This window comes from Sparus aurata, chromosome 5 (genome assembly GCF_900880675.1).
Source record: "Sparus aurata chromosome 5, fSpaAur1.1, whole genome shotgun sequence".
Lineage (NCBI taxonomy): Eukaryota > Metazoa > Chordata > Actinopteri > Spariformes > Sparidae > Sparus > Sparus aurata.
The window spans coordinates 32980431-33004729 of NC_044191.1; the positions used below are offsets into that span (position 1 = coordinate 32980431).

General features: G+C 47.3%; 1 protein-coding gene across 3 annotated transcripts in view; it reads left to right on the forward strand.

Annotated features, from left to right (window-relative positions):
• The window catches only part of cux2b (cut-like homeobox 2b), a 95739-nt gene that overhangs the window by 22492 nt on the left and 48948 nt on the right, over positions 1–24299 (forward strand). For all 3 annotated transcript variants that reach the window (XM_030417314.1, XM_030417315.1, XM_030417316.1), the window contains exons 2-3: positions 16828–16938; positions 19905–19952. In XM_030417314.1, the coding sequence (XP_030273174.1) occupies positions 16828–16938; positions 19905–19952 (159 nt within the window). The remainder of the gene's footprint in view (positions 1–16827; positions 16939–19904; positions 19953–24299) is intronic.

Consider the following 24299-nt stretch of genomic DNA (forward strand, 5'->3'; position numbering starts at 1 on the left):
CGATACCATCAACCCAGCTGGAGGCCCAGGCGGCAGACAGAGTTTTCCCATTTTTACATCAACCCTGATGTTTATTATGAGATCTCCCTTTTTTTTTATTTTTTTTATTTGCTGTACTGTAACCTGCCCCTCTTGCGCCCCTTCTCTTCCCTCATTTGGCCGATTATTACACCCGTGGTGAGAACAAACAGTTTCCCTACTTAATAATTCACATCACTTTCATCTGATACTCAGTTACCATGGGCAATTTAGTAGTTGAATAATTTTGTGAAAAATTCATTTATTATCGCCGTGCGTTATGATTCTGGAGAGAGACGGAGAGAGTGGAGTGGCGGAGGATTTTTAAATTGCGTCTGTGGAGCGAGAGGGATCCACGGGTAGGTAATGTGTTCTAATGTTCTCAGCCATATGCATTGTTTTCAGGGCTCATCGGTTTTACATCGATTCCCACTGAAGTGTTTAATTGCATCATGAATATGATCTAATTCTGTCCTTTTCACTGAAACTGGAGCACTCTCTGCAAATGATGTACGGCCCTGACAGCACCACATCAGGATGTATTTTATATGGAATGTAAATTATAGTGTTAAATTAGCCTGGAAAGATAACTAGCTGGCACGGGGGGAATGGACTCAACAGTTTAATTTAGTGTCAAAAGGCCGTGAAGGGATAAATCACCTCTCTCTCCTCTCTCTACTATGCCATATTAGGCTTTAATCATTCTCCTTTTCTTGTAATATCACTTGTTTCTCGCTGCTGCCTGAGGACTTCTTGAGAACTACGCTGCATTTCCTGCAGCATCGGTTGACTGCTCATAAATGCCTCAATTTTGAGCACATGGAAGACGCCGTTTGCCGGTTTTTACTTTTTCTCACTTTTGAGATATTCTACCCTGAATTGAACTCTCCCCAGAGATCCAAACTCGGCGCTTGAAGATCTGGGAAATGGCGTTCATAGTCGCTCTGAGAAAGAGGGGGGGAAAAAGAGACGGCAGGTGAAGAAGTGCGAGGCGTCGTGGCGATATCTGGTGGGCGGGGCATTCATGGAACAGATGAAAGCCATTAGGTAGGCCTGGGTTTACAAGAAGGACCTCTCCCTGGTTTCCTGTCCTCGAGGCTGGAGTGTTTGTCTGAGTGGCCTTGCCATTATCCCAACTTACCCTGCGTGACCCAAATAAGCCACTGTGCCTGGGAGCGGCCTGTCTCGCAGCTCGCTCTATCTGCTGTGATTGTGTCCTTGACGACAACTAGGAGAAACCACCTGGCGCAAGATGTGGAGTTTTAATGTGAGAACTCGCTTGGCTTTGTGTTCCCAGAGCCCTTCGCTGTGAATTGACATTCACTTCTCATCCTCTTGGAGGTGCGCGGTGGATGGATGCAACGAGTCAGAGGGAGGGAAAGCGGATCGCGGGCCAGATGCGAGCCTGCCGTGACGTCACTCGTCTGTTCGCCGAGTGCTTGTTGTGTAGCCTTGGCGTCAAGGTTGTGATATAACAGCTGGACAGTGTTGAGGACGGAGGCTGGTTTATATTCCTACGACAGCTGCTCAGTGGCATTTGAGGCCAAAAACACTCGACTTCCTGGCTGTGAAAACACCCGGATCTGCCGTGTTGAATGGCTCGGCTAAGCTGGCTAACTCCCGGTTGTACGGGGCTAAAATAACTTCTAGACTTCATTTTACAGACGTTGCATCACGTGACGATGTTGTTACACGGTTTGGCCGCTACGGAAACTTGTTTCAAAGCCTGGCGCTCTTCCTGGGAGCTTGCTCGGCATTACGGCCGTCGCCATCTTGGCTTTTTTGAAACCAGAAGCGGCCGTACTTGGATGCGAGCACTCCCTGCTTGATGGTCTGTTTTTACTCTAAATGGGACCATAAGATACAAGACGAGCATCACGCCGTGTTTAAGAAGCGACTGACGCCATAAACTCATGAGGGAGCTGGTCGCTGATGTAGTAAATGGAGCGAGAAGTCGGGCCATTTCCTCATAGGCTTACATGCAATCAGACCACAGGACTGACTGGAAAGCTCCACGAATGTCCTGCCTGTTTCGGGAACACAACGATCTAAAACCAACATCTGTAAAACCGAGGTTACCTCCTCTGTCTTTGAATTTCTCCCTCTGTAGTCCTGATTTCTGACAACTCTCTGGAGAAAAGGGGCCCTTAAATTATCAAGCGGGCCTGTAGTTGTTTTCCTTGTTGTTCTCATCCTTTAAGTGGGGGTAGGGTGGGCTTTGGGGAGAAATTGGTATGTTAAATGAGCTATGGGAGGTCTGCTGAGGCATTTTTTTTCCAGAGTAGGGATGGAGGGGGGGGGGGGGGGGGGGTTCAGTCAGACGAGAATTGCTGCGTTGGGCGTTTGAGGCAGCTGTGTGAAGTCATTTTCCGGGAGTGCAAGCGGGAGAGAGGTGCGGATTAGGCAGCGCCTCTGAGCCGGAACAAGTCTGTCTGGGAAGGGATGAAGGCTACAAACCATAGATCTAATTCCCGCTCACGCTGCTAGACAGCAGAGACACTCACACACAGCCAGTGTGAATTAGGCCCATTTGCTCCCCTCAGTCTGAGGCGAGCGAACACAGGAGCAGACAGGGAGAAGTTGACAGACTCCTCACATCCTGCCCTCTCTCCTGACTCCCCGCGCTGTTTCCAGCCCACCTCCAAACGCCGTCTCCAGCTCGTGCTCGTTTTTTTTATTGTTTCTCGTGCTGCAGGTCTTTATTATTGCTGACATTAACATGAACGCAGCGCGAAAAAAAAACAGGAAAAAAAAGAGGAGAAAAAAAAGGGGAAAAACCAGTTCGACTGTAATCCTGGGAGGGGTGAAAAAACAGGGAAAAAAAAAAAAAGAAGAGGGCATTCCACTGGCAGTGCAGAAAATGTTTGCACCTGTGGCCCCATTGATTGCGTGCTTGAAACTCCGACGCTCTGAAGTTCATGTCTTTTTAATGTGCGTAATGCTTCGCCTCGGGTCATGCGATTGCCCCGAGGTGAGGGGAGGTTCACGAGGCTGTGTGCGGCGGTGGATTAGCCGATTTCACCGTCCGTCTTCTCCTCCCCGCCTCGCAATAAAGCTTCTCCTCTCCTTCTGCCTCCACGTGCACCACCACCACCACCACCACCACCAAACCCTCTCGTCAGCACACAAAACCTGACCCCAGAGCCGTGCAGTGAAGGGCTGAGATCAATGTGGCTGACCCAGATACACTGTCCTCCTGCCTCTGTGTGATTGGACGCAGTTGGCTTGTGGGTCAACGACAGTTTAGGAGAGGCAGGAGGGGAAGTTGCAGTTCCGACCTGAATTAACCCCAGAATGATATCCATCATGTAGGGAGTGATGTCTGCCGGCCTTGCACACTCTGTGGCACTTTGTGTTAAAAAAAAAAAAAAAAAGTGTTTGTGGTTTTTTCCCCTCAATTCCACCGCCGTGATAAGACTTATTTCAGAGAACCTCCGAAAATCAATCGGATTGCTTTAGTTATTAAGGCTGGTTTTCGAGCTCTGTTAGTTGTGAGGAAAGATGGAGATGTTGGTGTAAATGGCCCCCTGTTCTTTCCCCCCTGCTGTGCTTGTCTCTCCCATCACAGCCCTCTGCACCCTGCGTGCCCAGTAATGAGTTGTATTACATGCTCTGTGGTGGGCATGTCTTGTGTTAGGAGGCTGTATTCAATCTTTGTACCGTGAATGGAGGGGAAGGCTCTTTGTGTGTCTTTGAGAGGCGCTGAATTGAAACGGTGTGCACCGAGTGAAGCTGATGAGGAGAGAGCGAGTCCTGAGAGGAACATGCAGGATGCCTGGCAGGCAGCGAGAAAACACTGTAGTATGTTTGTGTGCACTTGAGCGTAGGCGTGTATCTTAACGGCGCGCTGTCTGCGAACGCACGAGAACCGGATTTCAAGGAAACGTGCGAAATGTAAGTTGAATTAGCCGTAGTTATTCGCTTCACTTACCCGGCCTTCTTTCGAAACGGCCCGCCAAGAGGTAGTGTATATTATATGAATGAAAATCTACTCCAGTCGGCCCATTCATCACTTGAGCCTCTCATTGTGACCCTTTTATAAGGACTGGCGAGGGGCCTAGCTATAGGCTAAGTGATTTTATGAGGCGGCATCATGGGGGCTCAGGTCTCATTCCTTTTTGTAGGAACGCATTTTCTACTTAGATGGCAACAAACTGCATTTGCACTTAAAACATATTCTGTAATCTTCTGTTATTTTACATACAAATTGCATCCTGGGCGATGCATTCATCATTGCTCATATCCAGCCCACTCTTAAATGAAAAATGTATCTGAGATGAATAATGGATCCCTCCATAGTATAATTTTGTGTTTTTCTTGAATATAGTCGAGAGTTCCTCCTCTGCCTTATCCTCTAAATTTTTCTCCCCCCCAACCCCCCCCCCCCCCCCGTCGCCTGGATGAAGTTTTTAGTGGAGGGAGATATGAAGAAAAATTACTTATTTACCGCGGTTATTGTTTACCTGAGACTTTTTTTCCCCCCACAATATGAAGCTTCTTCGACACACATAATACACGGGATGTGGCGTCAGAAAAAAAAAAAGGCACGCCGCGGTTTGCTAAATCGCAGGCGTAGCAAACCTCGGGACGCTCCGTATTCGAACGCCAATCAATCACGATCGCGTGCCGCCGCCGCCGCCGCCTCGTAGCACTTTCACGTGGATTGCTGGAGAGGATGGCTGGCAAAACGTACGCGCAGGTGCTGGTGTAGTGGCGGTGTTGAGGGGGCTCCTCTGGGGGCTATGGGTGGGCAGCCTTGTGTGAAGCTGGGAGAATTGAGGTTGAGTAGCTGAGCCCTCTGTCTTTATCTCTAATTACATGGTGAGGCTTGGGGAGATTGGGCAGAACTGTAAAGCCCCTGCAGATATCTGGGTGTCCCCCCCCCCCGGGCTGTAACACAGCAGGGTCTGAGGGTGTGAAGCAGAACCGGGCCTGTTGGGGCTCTAATCCCACCGCAGACGTTCTCCCCGGGGAGTCCCCGGTGTTCTTTCCTCTCCACAGCAGCTCCGCGGTCCGCCACATTCCAACCTGCCGCTGGGGGAGAAGCACGCCGAGGCTCCGGCAGCCCACTCTGTCGTGCTCTACTTGCTCCTGTCGGTTTTCCGTCGTCCCCAAAGTTTCCCAGCACCGTCCTCTGAGACGTCCTGACACCGAGTTGCAGATGGGAGGCATTGGACCGAGGCAGCTGGTGTCACAATGTGGATTGGAATTCACAGTTGGGATAAAATATGAAACAAATATGTCATTATACATATGTTTTCTGCAGTTTGTTCATCCAGCTGTTTCCTTGCTCGCGCCCCCCCCTTTCCTCCTCCGCTTGTCTTGCCTTATAAACCTGTGCAGGGTTGACTGAGAATAATCCATGATTTGTCCCATTGTGCCCCATTTTTCTCAGTCCAGTTACTCTTTTTGAAAAAAACGTTATCCTCTGCGGCCGTGGATCCACTCGGCTCGATCGCTCATATCCTTGATTTTAGTATTTTACTTTTCTAGTTGTCTCGATGATATGAGGCAACGCTATCAGAGGAGAAGCACGGAGCGTACCTCTCCACGGATGAGGGAAAAGGCAGAATAATTCCCAGTCAGTTAAGTGTCCTTTGATTCCTTTGCGAGTTTAATCTGCGGAAATCGATAAAAGGATGCATGTTGGGCTTGGGAGTCAACAGCAGCCGTGTTTGATGGGTAAACGGACAACCGAATGGATGATGTGGGGGAGCATTCATCTTTCTTTAGGCAAATTGGGCTGCTAGGTCCTGACTAATTGATTGATTGCATGACTTGCTGATACAATCAAAGCCTGGCCTGATTTATGGCGATAAATCGATTGATTAATAAGGTTTTCTGTGCCGCGGCTCGGTCCGTGATGGCGGTGAGAAGTGGGGAGGGGGGGGAAGACACCTCCAAGTCACACATCCGTCTTGCAGCCGTCAGCCTTGTTGGTTTAGTGTGGTAATAAGAACGGCCTGGATCTCCCAGCTGACATTTACAAAGAGCCGGCTGGCTATGACCCGCTCCCTAGATTAACCTCCACTTGTTCTCATAAGCAGCACTGATATTAAAAGATGGGGAGCAGCAGCAGCAGCAGCAGCAGCAGCAGCAGCAGCCGGGAAGGGGAGGAGGAGGAGGAAAAAAAAAAAATGAAGTGTGACTTTTTTCGGTTCACAGTTTGCATACATCATTAGAGGGAACAACAAAAATCAATTGCACATTCCAGAATAAATAAAAACAAATATCTTGAGCGGCGTAATGCGAGGGGGGCCTCTTGTTGACTCCTTCCAGATTACATTTAGCCGGGTGTTTAAACGCTGATTTACAGCAAGATGGAGTCCATTCCCCTGCACTTGCCCGCCTGTCTGCCTGCCTGTTCGGAATATGAAATGGAAGTTAAACACTGTGAATCTCCAGTGTGGGGAGGAGGGCTCTGGACGTGTGGGCAGTGTAGCATCAAATAGATTGTGTTTCCTCCCGTGTAAACGCCTAATGTGTGCCGAGCGCTCTGACACAGATGAATGTAAGGAATTTGCTGTAAAGACTTTACGGCCCTTTTGAGAGACATGGCCGGGAAGCGGCAGCGTGGAACCTGCTCCACGCCCCCCCTGAACACACGTCCACACACACACACACACATGCATGCATGCACGCACACACACGCTTTGCACAAGTGCTTACACATGCACACATGTCAAGGCACACGGCCCTCCAAGGAGAAGCAGCTACATCAGACTGTTCGGGCCGGTGCGGACATCGGGGATACTTTTTTATTTGCTTTGGGTCAGAAACGGCGGCCCTGATGATGTGATGAGAATCATCTCGGCGGCCCCGCTGCACACTGTGTGCTAACGCTAACGGCAGAAAGTAATCCTGGTGATGCTCCTGGCCGCGCTCATCATTTAATATACGAGAGCTACCTTCTGCGGCAGAACCGGGCAAATTATAAAATGATTCATGTATAAACTGCCCTTTCAAGTAGCTGCTCCCATTCTGCGGCGGCGGAACTCGGCTGCCAGATCTCGGAGCCTTTGTGACGGCGCTCAAAGCTCTCAGCTGCTTGTTGTCAGCGCTGGTTTTATTCCCACTCTCAGCGCTCTATTTAGATTCATTTATTTTTGGTTCAAATGCTGTAAAATGAAAGTGTGATGGAGAGAAGGAGGGTAAAGGAGCGTTCCCTCTCTCAGACAGGTGGCCCTGGTTTATGTCGCCGGGCCCCAGGGGCCCCGCTAACCGAGTCTGAGCGAGAGGAGGGACCCGTCTCTCAGCGCTACACAGGTGGTGTGAAACGCAGCCCCTCTCTCCACACCTGAAATATTCAGATTCTTCCAGCGGCGTCGCTTTGATCTCGCTGCAATCGACAAGGGAAAACGGAGGGAGTAGGGGGGAGAAAACAACAAAAACAAGAGGAAGAGCAGCACACCTGAGAGCGAACAGATTGACATTTCTTAAGAGAGAATAAACAATCGCAAGGTTAGCTGTGTTGCATCGGCTGCCGCTCGTCGTTTCAGGTGAAAGTGGGCCATCGCGGTGATGTGGCTGCATCCTCGGAGCCTCTCCCACTAACTGACCTCGATGGTGAAGCTTCACAGGAGCGAGTTCCCCCCCGCGGCGCTCTTCCAGTTCCACACTTTGAAAGAAACAGGAAAAACAAACCTCGTCCCCGATATTATTGTTTAAGTTCGACGGCGTCTCTGCTGTCTTTATTTTTTCATGCGTCCCCCCCCTCAAACAATAAACTTTCACTGGCTCTCTTTTTTTCATCTTCTGGGCTATTGTGAAACCTCGCCGTCACTCTTCCACGCGGCTCACGTCTCCATCTGAGCCGATCATTTGGCCGACCGAGGTTATCATGTCTTTCTCTCAGGTTTCAACTCGCTAGTCTGCTAATGAATCACACGACTGTGTAATTAGTCACCCGGCATGTACCACACAATGACAATAGACACCCTGATTGTAACCACAGAGTTTGAAAGGAGCAGAACAATGGTCGGCCTTAATGATGATAAATAAGGTGTTGTAATTGGCCTTCGTTTTGGAGCATTCAGTCATAGATTGTAATTTGAAGTTTCTAATTGGGGGACATTTAAAGTTATTCATCGGATCGCGAGGGGGATACAGGGACGGTTTGAAAGGGGTCGTGATAAGATGTTTTCACGATACCTCTCGATACTATTTTGAATAAGACTTGACAATAAAATGGAATTAGAGTCCTCGGCGATCACGCTGAGATGCGTGTTAGCGGTACATCAGCGAGAAATAAGGAATATGTGTGTGTGTGTGTGTCCAAGTGTGCGTGCTGGAATTAAAGAGAGAGAAGTGTTGACAAGTAGGCTGTGCTCTGGTGCATCAGGCGCCAAAAACTCTCCAAATGAAGCCGGGTATGACGAATAATGGCTGACAACACCAGTCACACCTTTTGCTGATGGTTGTAACGCTCGCACGCTTCTCCTTCCTTTTGTAAGATTTAGCATGCCGTTTGAAGACAGCCTGACTGACTGGGGATTAATTATTTTGGATGATTTATCAGACTTACCAGTCCAGAGTTTAGAAGAGGTGTCAAAAAATTAAAAGTGTTTTTTTTTCCGCCTTCGGTAAGTCGTCAGGAATCTATACGTACGTATTTTCTGCAGTAGTTCTGCTGAAGAGTGGACAGCAGAATAGTGTGCAAAGTATTTTTGGAGGGTGGAGATTCACAAAACTCGGGGATCGGGACCCCACAGTTGGTCGCAAGATGTGTCGGAGGAGTTCATGAGACAAAAACCAGGATATGAGAGCAGAAGAAGAAAAGCAACTTGCAGAAAAATGTAAAGAAATGTAGCAGAAATCAAAATATCGCCATGTGCATTATCCAAACTGCAGGAGCGGGAATATTTTCAGACAAAGGTCAAATGTGTCACCACATGTTGTTGTCAATGAAGCGCTGTGGTTCTGCAGAAGCATGAGATGATCCCGGTCAAAAAGAAACACAGTTCATAATATTGTTACGTTAAAGATCAAAATAGGTTTAAGATTTAAAATGCCACTCGAACAAACTGGAACCAGCTACATGTTTAGTCACAGAGGATAAACAAATGTCGGCCGCGTCATCTCATTTTGGAATCCACAGTATTTCCACGCGTTCACATTTACTTTTTTACTGTGCGACGTTGTGTTAGATTATGGAACGACTGGGAAGATTGTAGGCGCTCCTCGTGGCAATTTAAGATGGATCAGGAAATCAATGCGGGGTTGTGCGTTAGACAACTTCATCTAGACACTCGTGAAAATGGAAATTCAACACGTTCTGCAAATCCCACAAGCTTTATTACAGAGAGCTAATTGAGAAAATAGATACATGTTGCTGCCAAATATGAATCTACTGCCTGGAGACAGTTAGCTTAGCATAAATCACAAGCTTAGTATATTGGAAGCAGGGAAACAGCTGGTTATGTGCTGGACTGTTTTTTGCAGGTTTTGGAGGTTCTGGTTGACAGATGTGTCTTTATGCTAAGCTAACATCACCTCCTGGTCATAGTTTTAGATTTATCAGATAGGTAACGAGTACCAGGATGCACAAAGAGGCGTGCAATGTCCGTCCGCTGTGCCTTGCTTCTGGTCTGGCCTGGTGGTCACTCGCGGTACTGCAGCGAAAAAATTCCCCGGTGGCCAAAAAAGCATTTTCCAAGCCAGAAAACAATTTTGGCAAGCTATTCTCATTGTTTTGAAATGGTGCCATGTATCTACCATATGAATTTACATTCATAACAATGCTTGGGTGTCACTGTTGTAGTTCTCTTGTGATTGACGCACCTGGCAGCTGACCTTTTCTGAACCGGACGGTGACTCCACCCACTCGGGTTGAAACGCACTGTCTTGAATTATATGCAAATAGTATTCGACCCGGGTTGCGATGTGGTCTTAACAGCAGCGTGACGGCGGTGTTGTGGAATCTGGAGCGGGTTCTGTCGTGGCTGGCGGAGAGTGGAGGAGTGGAGGAGCAGCAGTCGGTGGTAAACAGATGGAGGAGGATGCCAGGTGATAGCAGCCCCACAGCGCTGCGCTGTCAGAGGCCGCGTGCTCGGCTCACGTTCATAGCACCGGGTCAGGGAGGTCAGAGGCTCCACCCGGGCCAGCTCCCTCAGACACACACACACACACACACACACACACACACACACACACACACACACTGTCTGCCTCTCCTGCCCTTAACTGATATTCGGCCCGAGGAGGCCAGATAAGAGCTCATGTTGGATCTTTCATATGGACAGGCGCCAATGTGCGCTCTTCCCCGCACGAACCTCCCCCACCCACCCTCCCTCCCTCCCTCCCTCCCTTCCCTCAATGGCTGGGGGGACTGCCAGTAATAATGTTGAGGCCAGACTAGACTGCAGTGATTGAGGCCATTGATTGTGGTGATTTGATTTATTGATCAGTCCCCCCCCTTCTCTGAAATGTGGCGTCTGAGATGCGGAGGCTAATCTGAGGCAGCTATGGACAATCTTGTGCCTCGCCAGAGAATGGGAGGCGACAAGGAACCTACGAAAGGAAACTACACTTATCTTAATCACACGCTGCTCTCTGCAGAACCCCCCCCCCCCCCCCCACCCTCCTCCGTTCTCGTCCGTCGGCGCACATGTGTGTGCCCGCCCCGCTCTTTTGTGCGAGACCTTGCGTGCAATCGCGCGCGTGTGTGTGTGTGTGTTTTTTTTTTTTTGCATCGGTGTGCGTATGCGGTGGGGGTTGTGAGGCAGTACAGTCACCAGGCAGAACAGAGTGGATCTATAAATTGATGGAATTCAAAGCCTCCAGCATCGATTACCATTATAACAAACAGCAGCACACAGAATGTCTGATTATTTTTAGACAAAGATTCTGTGCTCTCAGCAGCAATTCTGCTGATGCTGTCACACTTTCAGACATCTGCCTATGATTGCAATTAGATGGGATACAAAAAGAAAAATAATACCCCATCTGCATTTTCCCATTTCTCTCCTCCTCCTCCCTATTTTCTCCTCTTTAATTTGTGCTGTCCAAGCCGAGTGCACACAATAGTGATTTTGACTCAGTCTACCTCATTGCGGTACCTAGGTAGTTTTTTTCTCCCCCCCCCCCGCTCCAGTTGTCAACATTTTCCACCGTGGGTTGTCTTTGTGAAAGGCCAGAAAATAGCTTACCACTACAGATGTAATCAAGACAAGCTAGGTTTAATGAATCACTGTCAAATCCAGCACAATACATTAGCGAGCCTTGAATTTTTACCTAAAACACTCGCTCAGTTCTCAAAGAAAAGGAGCTTTTGTCTCTGCTGGATTTGACTATTAGACTTTTTCACCCTCTTGTTTTGCCTCCTTATAGACGTAACTTTCCGTCCGTGATTTAAATGAAACACAACATACTTGACAACCGGCTTATGTCATAATCCTCGGTGCTTTGTCTTTTTTTTTTTTTTTTTTACAGATTTGTTGCCACCACTGGCGTCCATTTTTCTTGCCTGGTTTATCCCTCACCCGGTGCGGTCTGAGGGGACCACTCCCTGCAGGCTTTGCTGCAACACACTTGCATAAACCCGAGACCTCTTAACACAGTGTGTATATCATGTGAGGCCTCTCCGCTACAGACGCTGACAGACTCCATCTTTGTCAGAAAAGGCAGAGTCTTATTGTAAGCCAAAGGACATTTCAGTTCCACGGCTTATTTTCTTTTTTTTCCTTTTCTCGCTGTTCAGCAGTTCATTGAGCTTCAAGTGCATTTACTGACTGCCAATAGGCTGCAGGTCCATCCTGTTAAAGCCAATAAACTTCTTGTGTCTTGGTCTTTTGTTCTTGGATCAAAAGTCACCAAGATTGCTTTCCCCTCGGCAGATTGACTCGAGCACGCCAGGACTGGTTCCACGTTCAGAATCCCTCTTTCCTGCCCCTCCAGCCTCCAATGACAGCTCCGCCCTCCCCGGGGGAAACTCATCAATTATGGCTGGATGTTTGACTGGCAGAAGCTTAATGACAGGAGCTCTGTATTGACCTGACTGCCACACACTGAAAATTCGGTCCCAATCGTCTTTTTAAAAAAAAAAAACCTGTCAAATGATTATAGGCAAAGTCGTCTTTGCACAGCGAGGTGAGTGTTCAAGTCATCAGAAACATCTGCATGCTCATGTAAATGATCTCTTGAAGGATGAAGCTCGACATAATGGAGGGAGATAAGAGAATTGTATCAGGGATCTCGACGGTGCCCTGGTTGTAGGTTGAAATGGATCACATCTGATTAGGGAAGGCAGAGGCAAAAAATCTTCTTGAGTATCTTTTGTCTCCCGAGAAAGCTCTGCGAAACACTGAATCGTGGACTTCCTCCCATCATCAGTCTGAGCAAGACAACCAAAGTAGCAAACAGTCTGTTCTGCTTCACTTCTTCCCAGAAAGACAGACAGTAGGTTTCATTTGATGGGCCGTTGCCCAGGCTCCCCTCCCTCGTAATGGTCTAGAAACTGTGGGGGTGCTTTCAAAATAACCATGCCATTATGGTAGCACTGTTTGGCTTGCATACAGCAAGAGCACTCACCATTCTCATCAGCTGAGCCGCAATGAAATACAAAAAAAAAAGTGAACCCGGCTCTACGCCGAGGCCACTGAAGCACAGGCGGACTTAGAATCACCACACTGTTATATCTTAAGTACTTATAAAATCCACTCAAAGTCACTTCTAGAGGAATTTTCTCTTGGCAAGATTAGCCGGTCTGGGGCCATTTGAATCTAGTGGAGGTTGGCCAGCTTCTGAAAAGCCCACTCTCTAATCTCCAGGAAGGCTCATCCCAGATGGACTGTGAGGACTAACAGGAATTTATAAAGTCCTGTCGCCTTATCCCGCACAGCTTTGGCCCTTTTTTTTTTTTTTTTTTCCCAGCGACGGCATCACCATTTACCAGGAATGACACGTTTCCCCCCACTAACCAGATGCATCCTCGACATTTGCTAGGTAGGACTTTACCTAGAAGAGACGAGCAGTTGGGGGGGAAACACACCTTTAAAAATGTGTTATGTCTTGTTGTTGTACATAAATATTCACTGTTGCACCAAATGTTAATTCACGGTTGGAGACGTTTCCCATCGAATACAGATTTTTGAGTCACGTTTTCTAAAAGCTACAGTGTCCAGTTGTATTAGAAGGCTTTTCAAAATAAATACAACTTTTTTTAATTTTATTTTAATGTACAGATTAGATTCTTCAGCAGGCGTGAGTCGGCCTGAGGGCTGAGTGCCACAGACTGGGTGAAGTCAGAGAGTATCATGAGACGGAGGAACACGCTGGTTGGTTTAGTCTTTTTTTTAAATTCAAATATGTTGTCGATAAAAAAAAGAAATATAGAACAACTTATCGACTGATCCTTTAACATCCACTCGTGTTCATTTTTCTATGACAAGTGACCTCCTGTGGCCGTGCAGATAACGAGGGTGAAAGTGTCTTAATTTTTCTTGAGCGCTGCAGAACTCGGTTGGATGGATGGTGGGTGTGAAAGAAGTCGGACTATTTGCATCCCGTCTCCTTCCAAAACTCTGACTTGTTGTTCGACCCACGACCGCAAACTCCTCCTAACCTTTACCAACTAGTTTGGAGATGCACTGATGAATAATGTCCTGCAGAAAGCACTTGTACGCCATTTTGGATGGCGTTGACAGATGACTCATTGTGTCTCTTTCAAGGACTTGTTGGCAATGTGTAATTTCTCTGAACTTGACCGATCCATTGTTGCCACCGGAATGTTATTACTTGGCTGATAGAGTGCAGAGCATTACAGTTAAATGTCCACCAGGTGACTTTTAGTGCTCAGGTAATAAACGTCAGGCATGTTGACAAGTTGTAGTCGTCAGGGATCGACTGATTATCAGCCTGGCCTCCTTACAGAGGCAAATATTGACTCCCATTCACTTCCACTCTGTTTCGAGCGAGGAGGAAAATACAATATTTGCATCCAGCGGTGAAGCAAATTAGCCTCTTGGCGTTGAACGCTGGTGGAAGCCAAAACCGAAAGCAAAGATGTGTTCGACCTCTCAAACGGACGAGCAAAGAGCGTTAGCTTAGCTTCACATCCTGCGCTGCTCACATTCAGGTGATGGTTCTTTAAAAAGATGAAGGATATTTTACGACAATATCTTTATCCTGGTCGATTTTTGGAGGTAGAACGGGTCGTCCAGCGCTCAGACGGTCGCTGATTCGCATCCCTGGATCCCCCGGCTGCACGTCCCGGTATCCTTGACACAAGGGGGGGGCAACCGCCTCGTGGCCCAATTGTTGAAAAACGCGCACTAAAGTGCCCTCGTGGGAGCCAAAACGTGTGCTAAAGTGCCCTCTTGGGAGCCAAAACACGCTAAAGTGCCCTCTTGGGAGCCAATACGCGCTAAAGTGCCCTCTTGGGAGCCAAAACGTGCGCTAAAGTGCCCTCTTGGGAGCCAAAACACGCTAAAGTGCCCTCTTGGGAGCCAAAACGCGCTAAAGTGCCCTCTTGGGAGCCAAAAAAGGGTGCCAAAGTGCCCTCTTGGTTGGCAAACACACTATACTGCCCCCTTGGCTGGTTAAAACATGATATACTGCCCTCTTGGGAGCCAAAATGTGTGCTAAAATGCCCTCTTGGGAGCCAAAACACGCGCTAAAGTGCCCTCTTGGGAGCCAAAATGCGCGCTAAAGTGCCCTTCTTTTCGCCCCTTCCCTTCAAAAAGTCTGTGCACGCCACTGCTTGAGCAGGATATTGATGCCCAAACTGCTCCTGATGAGCCGGTCGGCACCTGCCATCAGTTTTTGAATGTGTGTGTGAATAGGTGAATGTGACGAGGGTTGTAAAGCACTTTGAGTGGTCAGTAGACTGAAAAAAATGCTGTAGTCCATGTCCATTTTTGCGGGTTAGAGTTCGGCAAGTTCAAATAATATTCGCCAAGAAAATACAGATTCCAGAGTTCAATAAAGAACAAATAAAAGAGAATAATAAATAAATAACACCGCTCTATGGTGATTGAGCGATTCACAACAAAAGATAGAAATGCAATATGTAAAGTTTTAGAAAACCCAAACAAACCAAGAAAAAAAAAAGTTCTTCTGAAGAGAAAATAAAGCCGACATCTCTCGACGCCGTCAGATTCCATCAGCTGATCGTCTGTAGGTGCAGCTACAGGCCATCGGGAAGCTATCGGTCGCCTTTTGAAGTGAAGGTGTAGAAGAAAGAACAGAAACGAGGAGAATTCTGCTTCCAATTCTGCTTTGATTTCATCGTTGGAAGTTGTGAGGGTCTTTACGATCAGCTTTTGATCGCTCTCCTTGATTATTAGTAATTGGGATCGGCAGTCTGGCAGTCAGAAGTGTCGCGTCTCACCTCGGTTTGCAGATTCAGTTGTTACTTTTTCTTTTTTCGCCACTCCCTGACTCGTTAGTCCAGGGACTTGAACCAGCAGCCCTTCAATTAACGTCCTGCTTCTCTGACCGACAGGCCGCCACCATCCCACGAGGCCGCCACTGTCGAAGTTTCACCCCTCCATTTTCTCTCCGTGTTTTTTCCTCCTCCTCCTCCTCGTGCGATGATTTATTAAATTGCCTTTAAGTAAGACTGCAGATTAATTAAAACACAGTCAATTTAATTTCCCGGCGTCATATATAAATTCGCACTGGTAATTGAATCCCCTACTCCACTTTTTTATATCGTAACCCGGCAGTTACGAGAGAAGATCCTCATCAATTACTGAGAATCGCGGTCAGAACGAAGAGGAGGTGAACGCACAGTTGTCTGCTACAGCGCTGCTCAGTACAGGAGAGTTTGAATCTGTTTTTCTTTTTCCTTTTTTTTTTTTTTTTTCCCTTTCTGTTTGCTGAAAGAGCCGGGAATTGGATGACTGATCGATAATATCGGATTTGCGGATGGCATGCGGTGCAGCTGAGTCCAGCATGAATGCAAGGTTCTGATGAAGGGGCCTGCTGCACAGACGGCTTTGAATAGCGGATCAGACGCGCTGCCGGGGTGGAGCTCTCGTTTCTTTTTTTCCTCGCGTGTATATATATGTAACACAGACATGTAAAGAAGCGATGTGCGGAGACATTAATGGAATAGCGATTAGAAGCCGTTGTTGTTGCAAAAGGGTAATTTGGTTACGGGGACGGGAGGAGGGAGGAGGAGAGGGGGTGCTGCTGCTGTCATGTATTGGAAATCTGTGCTGATCAATGTAAAGATCGGCGCAGGCGATGGGGGAGAGAGGGAGAGATTGAAAAAAGGAGGCTGAAAATAGATCTGACCCGTGGTAATTACGACAGCAAGCGAGGCGTTTGTACGTTTGAATCAGGGTCTTGGCCGGGCTTTAAAAAAAAAAAAAAAAAACAGCCTTTCATTTCAGGAAGAAGCTCTATTTGTTTGCAAGGGTGTTTGTCAGGTTATTGGGTCTCTACACGTGACTCACCCCCTCCTCCCCCCTTTCCTCTCTCTCTCTCTCTCTCCACCCCCCTCCTCTCCCTCACTGGCGCTCTATAGCCGTTGCAAGCGTATTGATTATTTCAAATACTGATTATCTAAAAGGCCTTCTGCTACTGTAGGCATTGGATTTATTTTGGCTTAATTATTTATGGGCCAGGGCTAGCTGTAAGTATTACTGCTGTGAGATCATGAAGGATTACATTGTTAATATTCAGCAGTGTATTTTTATTTATGTACACTCTAAGCTTTACTGGATGAGGCGTTGGCAGGCTCCCTAAAGTGCCGTCTCTCTCTCTCTCTCTCTCTCTCCCTCTCTTTTCTCTCTCTCCACGCCGCTCTTCCTCCTCTCAACGTTTCTCCCTCTTTTTGTGTGTGTTTTTTTTTCTTTTTTGTAGAGGGAGCTAAACTCTGTAGCATCTGAGCTGGCTGGTCGACAAGAGGAGAGCGAACATTCCCACAAGCACCTGGTAGAGCTGAGCAGGGAGTTCAAGAGAAATGTCCCTGAGGTGAGTCGACCGTCCTCCTCCTTTCCCCGCTATCCTCTCTCCCCTCGATGTGTCGTTTCCCTCATCCTCACTTCAGCAGGCACTGACTGCCTGCGTCTCCCCCGCACATTGTACCTTTTGCACCGGGAATTATTTATTTCTTTTGTAGTACCTGCATTAGTATATGTTAACGGTGCACAACACTTGTGAGGAGTCAGGGTTGACGCTCCCCCCCCCCCACCTCCTCCCTCCTCCCTCCCCTCCTCCTCCTCCTCTTCCTCTTCCACTGGCTCAGTTAATATTTAAATGCTGAGGCCTTGCAGTATCGTTAGCCTCTGGCTGAGTGTGATGAGAGGCCAGGGGGGCTCATTTACAAAAAGGTAAGCGCAACTTTGCAGCTTACTTTTCAGCTCCAAAGCAGCAGTTTATGAAAAAGTTATCCCGGTGTCAGAATTGGCAGCTGATATCGACTTTCTCCAACACACACACACAAAAAAAAAAGTTCCCCTGTGATGTAACAGGAGCAGGTGTCTCTCCAAACCCGCGAGGAACGGGACTCTGACTGAACACAATCCGATGCATGTTAATGAATGAGCCCCCCACTTCACTGCAACACGACTGTGTGCTGCGATTATATTAAAGACAGATGCAGAAGTGTTCACGTTTACATCCACAGAGTTGTGTAATTAAATGAACCTAAACGTCTCCAGTAGAAAAAAATGATTGACATAAAAAAAATCGCAATTCCTTTTCTCACACGATTAAGTATCGATTCACAAATGTCAAAAATGGATGTTCTTAAACAGCGAGGGTAGCGCAGCACCAGGACGATTGGTGGCGCAGAGTTATCTTCCAACAAGGCAGCGGGTGCAAGCTTTTGTTTTATTTAATGACCTTTGCAAGACGAACGTTACACCGGCGACGCGAGACGTCACGACGTCAAGTTAGCAGAAATCAGTGACAAACAAAACAAGCTAACAAGCTAACAGACACACACCAAAGTGTTCAACACGTCTGTCGAGTCTGTTACATCAAATACTCACTGCTTCGATCGACAACGATGGAAACCTCCGACTTATAACATTAATAACACAGCAGAACACACGCTTATATTCAAATTAGTCAATTCATTGATTGATGCTCCAAAGATAAAGAGGCTGCAGATTGTTTATCTTAAATTTCAGGTGTGTCCCAAATAAAGGTTTAAGACACAGTCATCTGGAGCAAAAGACTGAAAGTAATTGCCCCTCTTTTCTGTTCAGTCAATCGATAATCAATTTTGAATCGAATCGGGGACTGAAATTAAAATCACGAGATTGCCAAAGACTCACGCTCCTTCTCGACAATGTTCAGACCCAGAGAAATCTGTGGTTTTGTTTCGGTAACTTCCCGATGATTCTCCAGATGGTGAAGAAGGAAGTCGGCAAAAGAGGCCGAACATACCGTGGTTGTTGTTGTTTTTGATTGCATGTTCATGTCGTTTGTTTGAATGTTTTTGATTGGACAGAAATACTTACCGTGCCTTTAAAGGAGAAGTTAACATCTTCTTTAAAGGGGCTCTGTGAAACTTACTGGTTGCTTTTAAACTAAAGTTAGCTAATGTTGCTTTTGGACTGTCACTGAAAAAAATCTGACCCGAGTCTTTTACAAAGAAATCCACAATCCAGCAGCATTAAAGATCTTAAACAGATCGTCCAAGGCGACCAAGAGAGACGAGAAAGGTCTAATTTTCCAATCACATTACAAAAAGCTGATTAATACATTTAAATTACTACAAACTGGTGCCTTATTGCTCATCGGTACATTTAAAGAGCTCGTGGTTGCTGTATTTGTTTCTTTCGCTTATACTGGCTGTGAAATGATCCTTTTTTAATTGATTCCAATGGAAGAGATTAGGGATGAAAATCCACCGTCCTCGTTTTGCCAAAACGACTCTTAAGTTCAGTTCTTAGGTTTTCGCCAAATTAAGTGGATATCGTCCAAGTTCGCAGCTGCTTTTGGTGCAGAATTCCCTCCATGTGCAGCTTTCCCTCTGACAAACAAGCAGGTCCACGTTCAGAAAGTTCCTCTGAGAGCGATCTCATCCTCTTTGTGCCCCGCGCTGAAGTTTATCCTGATTTTGAAGCGAGCGGCTCTTTTATTAGCAACATCACTGCGTCTCCTGTTTTTAAAACCGCACTGGGAATTTTCTCCTCACGTTTTTCCCTTTCCAGTCCGTGCATCACGCTGCTATTCTTGCGCTGTCTTCAGCTTTAGGATGTGCCAAGACCTCATTCCACCTTTACTGTTTTTTAAAAAAAAGGCAAAATGGCAATTAAGGTGGATTGAAGTGAATACATGAAAAGCTCAATCTATGAATGATACCGATACGATTTTGTCCTTTTTTTTTCATCATCCTCTCTTTGAAAAATGATCATCCATTGACATCTAAGCTGAAGTCAAAGAGAATATTTTTTATATTTTATAAATGAGCCCTCGGGCTATTTGCTGTGGCTATGCTGCCTGCCTGTCTCAGCCCGAGTATGTAGTGTAGTGCTGTAATCTTGTCAGTATAATACAGGCGTTTAAGACAGGATCAGGCTGTCACCGCTGGCAGCACAATCCCCTTACCTGAGGCTGTGGGAGCTCGCACAAGTCTGGATCTCTGAGCTCTAACGCAAGCTACTGGAAAGCCCCACTTTTCAAACATGCCCACTCAAACCCTTTAGGTTTAACCACTAATACCCACACCCCATAACAACATACCTCACTCTCTCTCACACACACACACACACACACACACACACACACACACACACATGCGCGCGAGGCGGACGAGCAGCTATGGAAAGAATCCATTAACATTAAAGATTTTCAGTCCTCTCTCCTATGGAGCCGTTTGTGCCTCGGTGGGGCCAGTCTCATTCCTAAACAGGTGGAGCATCTGCGAAAAAAAAAAACCAACAGAAAATGCTGAGGCTGAGTTTACTTTTTTTGTCTGTGCACAGGAAGTCCGGGAGATGGTGGCACCTGTTCTCAAGAGTTTCCAGGCCCAGGTGAGTCGCATGTCCCTCCTTCTTCTTCTTTTTTTTTTTGTTGGTTGCATTTCACAGATACACATGAAACATTTACAGATTCAGCAGAATCAAACATAGGTCGCCCTGGATAAGAAGCAGCAGCACTGATGATTTCATAACCTTTTTTTTTTTGTTTTTTTTTTTGCTGCTCCCATTATGATTCACTGAAACAGGAGACACTCCCGCTGGATATTGCGTATACACTGACCGGCGGCAGACGACGGTGCCTCCTGGAACGAATGATTTGATAGATAGCGCGAGGAATCCATGGCGTACTTTTCATCTCGCTGCTTCATCGGGTGCTTATTGACTGATGCCTTTTCTGTCAAAGTGAAGTAGCATCTATCTGCCATTAGATGATCAGATATCTGGCTTCTCATATTTTCTTGGCCCGAGACAAGCCCTCATTTCCTGTTGTGATGGTGCATTCGCCGTGCCCCCCCCTCCTCTGACGTCGCCATATTGAAAAAGTCATCTGATACCTACCAAGACTCTGCTCCGGCCATTAAACCAAGGTCATAAATCACATTTGCGAGCTGCGTTATGGTCCGCAAAGCAGAAGGCTTATGGAAATGATACCACAAGTATGTTTCCAGTCTCGCTCCCTCCCCTCCAAACTCCCGCTCAGCGCTAACCTGAAAGCCCCCATCATCGGTAAACATGAGAACACTCAGCATGGATTGTTCAGTTCTCTTGGAAGTGATTATTGGCAGATTCTTTTTAATGCTTCATAATTGACTATGCCCGAGCAAGCCGTCGTTCCCTGGCAGGAGCTATCACGTTCTTCAATACGCCGCTCGGCAATAACTCCGTGGTTGATTTGTGTGCTAATTCAATTACTCCTACTGTAAAGTCGTGCAAATATCAGAAGCGGGCCCCCTTACGTATCTTCTTCTTTTTTTTTTTTTTTTTTTATTGTGCAAACAGGAACCCACAGGATTAATTTAAGCACCATTGAAGTCTGACAACTGGGAGTCGAGAGATGTTCCATAGTAGATAAAATAGATGGCTGATAATGAGCGATGATTTTTTTCCCTTCTTGTTAGCTGCGGGCCTCTCTGGGTACCTCTTGGTCTCTCTTGTGTAACTTCCAACAAGCTTCTGTTCTGCACATTGATAAGCCAGCCAGCCAGTCAGCCAGTCAGCCAGTCAGCCAGTCAGCTCGCGGTGAATAATACAAAAAAAGAAAAAGAGGAAGAAGAAGGAGACGGAGAAGAAGCCTCGGCTGTTTTTTTGATCTCGAGGTGCAGCGAGCAACTCGGCACACCATAATAATATAATCCTCTGGTGTTTTCTGATACACTTTGACCTTATTGGTAATGTCAAACAGCTTGCGGAGGCTTGTGAACTTTACCCAGCGGTAGTCTCGGCGACCTCAGTGTAAGCTGTGGGACCTCGACCTGCTGCTGCAGGGGGAGAGCGGCGAGGAGAAGGTGGAGCTGGATGTGCTTGTTTGGCTGTGTGGTTTGGGATAGACTGAAGCTCCCCTGCAGCTGCACTGTACAGGTGGTGAACGATAGAAAAGTCCTGGTGTGTGTGTGTGTGTGTGTGTGTGTGGATGCATATATGTGAGAAAGAACTGGGTCCTCTCCACCACCACCTCCTCCTCCTCCTCCTCCTCCCAGTTCGGAGGGCCCAGAGGAGTGCCTCGTGGTATTTGGACCCTCATCATGCCACTTCTAAAGGAGAAGTCGGCTCCTTTGAAGTGTTTGCGACATGACAGGTTCTCTTTCTTTTCTTTTTCATTTCAATGTTCCCCACCCACTTTTTCTCTCTCTTCTCCCGTCCAATCTCGCCTTCTAATTATCGCTAACCAGGCGACTGATTAGAAACACGTTGCCGACCTAGTTTTTTTTTTCCGAGGAGCTGGAGGAGGAGAAAGGGTTAATCCCAGAGCTGGTGGCTGTCATTGGTCGCTTCCCTCCTTCTTCTCCTCTTTTTCGCTCTGCTCTCCTCTTTCTTTCCCTGGAAGTTTGCTAATGAGGTCCCGTCAGAGCTGAGGAGAGGTGTTAATTTGGCCTTGTGAAGTAGGAAGGAGATTAAGGACAGTGAGGAGCTGAGTTTACGGCTTAAAATACACCGCTGTCCTTATTAATCCACAGGGCCCTGGGAGACCGGCGTTTTTGGTTTTATAATGAACACTGTCTTATAATGAAGGTAATTTTAATAAAAATTTACGGCGAAGAAGAGGGAGATGGTACACGTCTCCGTGGTCTCAGGCACACCTTTGGGGCTCGGGGATATGACAGTTATTTCTCAAATAACCGATCGCTGGAGAGACGGGGCCCGTCGGAACCGCGCCGTTCGCGCAAACTTTTTCGCACGAGATCTCGCCGCCATCTGAGCGGCGCGGCGAGCAGACTTCGCCAGGTCTCACCGAGACTACGTGGGCTTCTCAATGCAATTTACACCTCCCTCTCACTTTAAAGTGTAAACTCCCCCCAGGATAAACCTTTGTGAGGCAGGGGAGAACGGAAAAAATAACACAGTGACGGATTTCTTCCACGTCTGTTGCCTCTTTTCTTTTTTTTCCTCTTTCTTTCTCTCTCTCTCTCTTCGGCGGCGACAGATTTTTTCTCCCTCACATCCAATCTGAATATCAGGCCCCCGAATTAACCAGTCATTCTATTTTTCTCCTCTCCCGCTTGATGTCGTTTGGTGCTCTTCCGAAAAAGAAAACAGCAGTATGGGTCCCTAATTACTGAAACTTGCTTTACAATGATAATCCGTGGAGTAATTTAGCGTGCACAATGAGAGTTTGTGGTGCTTGCGCAGATGGAGATTCTGATAAATAGTTTGTAACGTGTAATTAGCAGCTCTGCCGGTTACATACCATTAACCCCTCAAGCTCAGGAATCATTATTGGCCCTCATTATCAAGCAGCAAGGTACGATCGAGCTGACTAGACATCAAAAACATCAAACAGCTATTAAAGCGCTGCAAAGTGGGGGCCGGTGGACACCTGTTTATGAGTCTAACTGTGCCATTTCTTCCCCCGAGGTTGGGAAGTGATGATGTGGGGGAAGACGATGTTTTATGTTGTTGTTGTTGCTTATTTTCTTGTGAGAGCACGGGAGGCGTTCTGACTATACAGCAGCTTTTCTACTCCGGGCAAAAGTGAGGAAGGGAGACCTCAAAATGGCCGCTGTTTCTCACCTATACGGCCGACGTGTCACGTCGAGAGAAACAAAAGGCAGGTTCCGTGAGCTTGTGTTGTTCCCGTTTGTCTCGCAGGGATGTCAGGAGGCGTGGAACGAAGGGGAAATAACGGGTGGCGCACGGCAGAAGCCGTGGAGTTTATCTGCAGCCGCGCTTCCGCCAAATCGTGTGATCGTGCATCGCGATTTGACCGGCGCGGTGGAATACGAGCGCCGAGTGTTTCAGTGTTTGCGGAGACCTTGCCCGCAGTGCCTTGCCCCCGAGCTCGCCCCGCCACGCGGCGAGGTAGACAAACACCGTCTTTGATCATCCATCGAGAGACGACCAGTTCTTCCTCCTTTTGATTAATTCCTGAAGGAAATGATAATTTCTCTTGAATGTATGAATATGTTATGAATAGTGGAATGAATCAAAGAGTAAAGGATGATAATTAATTACAGCGCTATGATAAAAGGCTGTGGGTGTTATGACGCAAGCTTCCTCCGTGTCATTATGAGAGGCTCCGTAATTACCTTTCTGCACGAGCCAGCGCTCCTGGCGGCGCTGGCGGTGAGAGTGCCGCTCACTGAGTGAGTCTAACGGTCATAAAGCTTTTCCCTGCCTAATTGTCTGAGGGGCTCTATGGCACTTTCATAGATGAGGGACTGCGCCGTTAGGAGAAATGCTCGGCAACGCTACAGCTTTTCCAGCTCAATGAAGACAGATCTTCATCACGGGCTAAACCTCGCGGTTATTAGGTACAGATTGCTTGAATGGATGGCGAACTTGAGAGGGTGGGGCCTGAAACAAGTGAGCGGCGGATTCGCTCGCACAGTGCGGTGCAGATGCGGCTTCCAGACTGCATAGTTTTTAAAATCAGGTTAGTGTTGATTTGTATGTATATTGTACATTACAGGCCCATATTTCTGGGCCAATAATCCAGATCCCTGCCTTCCAGTTACCTCTGAATATTCCCTTTGTGTTATTATTCATGCCCTACCTTATGTAAGGGGCATTTTACGACACCCTCGTACTCCTCTCGCTCACTCCCCTGCCTCCCTCCCCCCCCAAGCTACGACCAGACTGCTCCATACTGGGCTGACGAGGTATCTCTAATGCCTGTCTCCTGCTCGGCTGTCTCAGCCTCATTGAGCAGCAGGCCGGGCCCAGGATCTCCAGGCCATTACC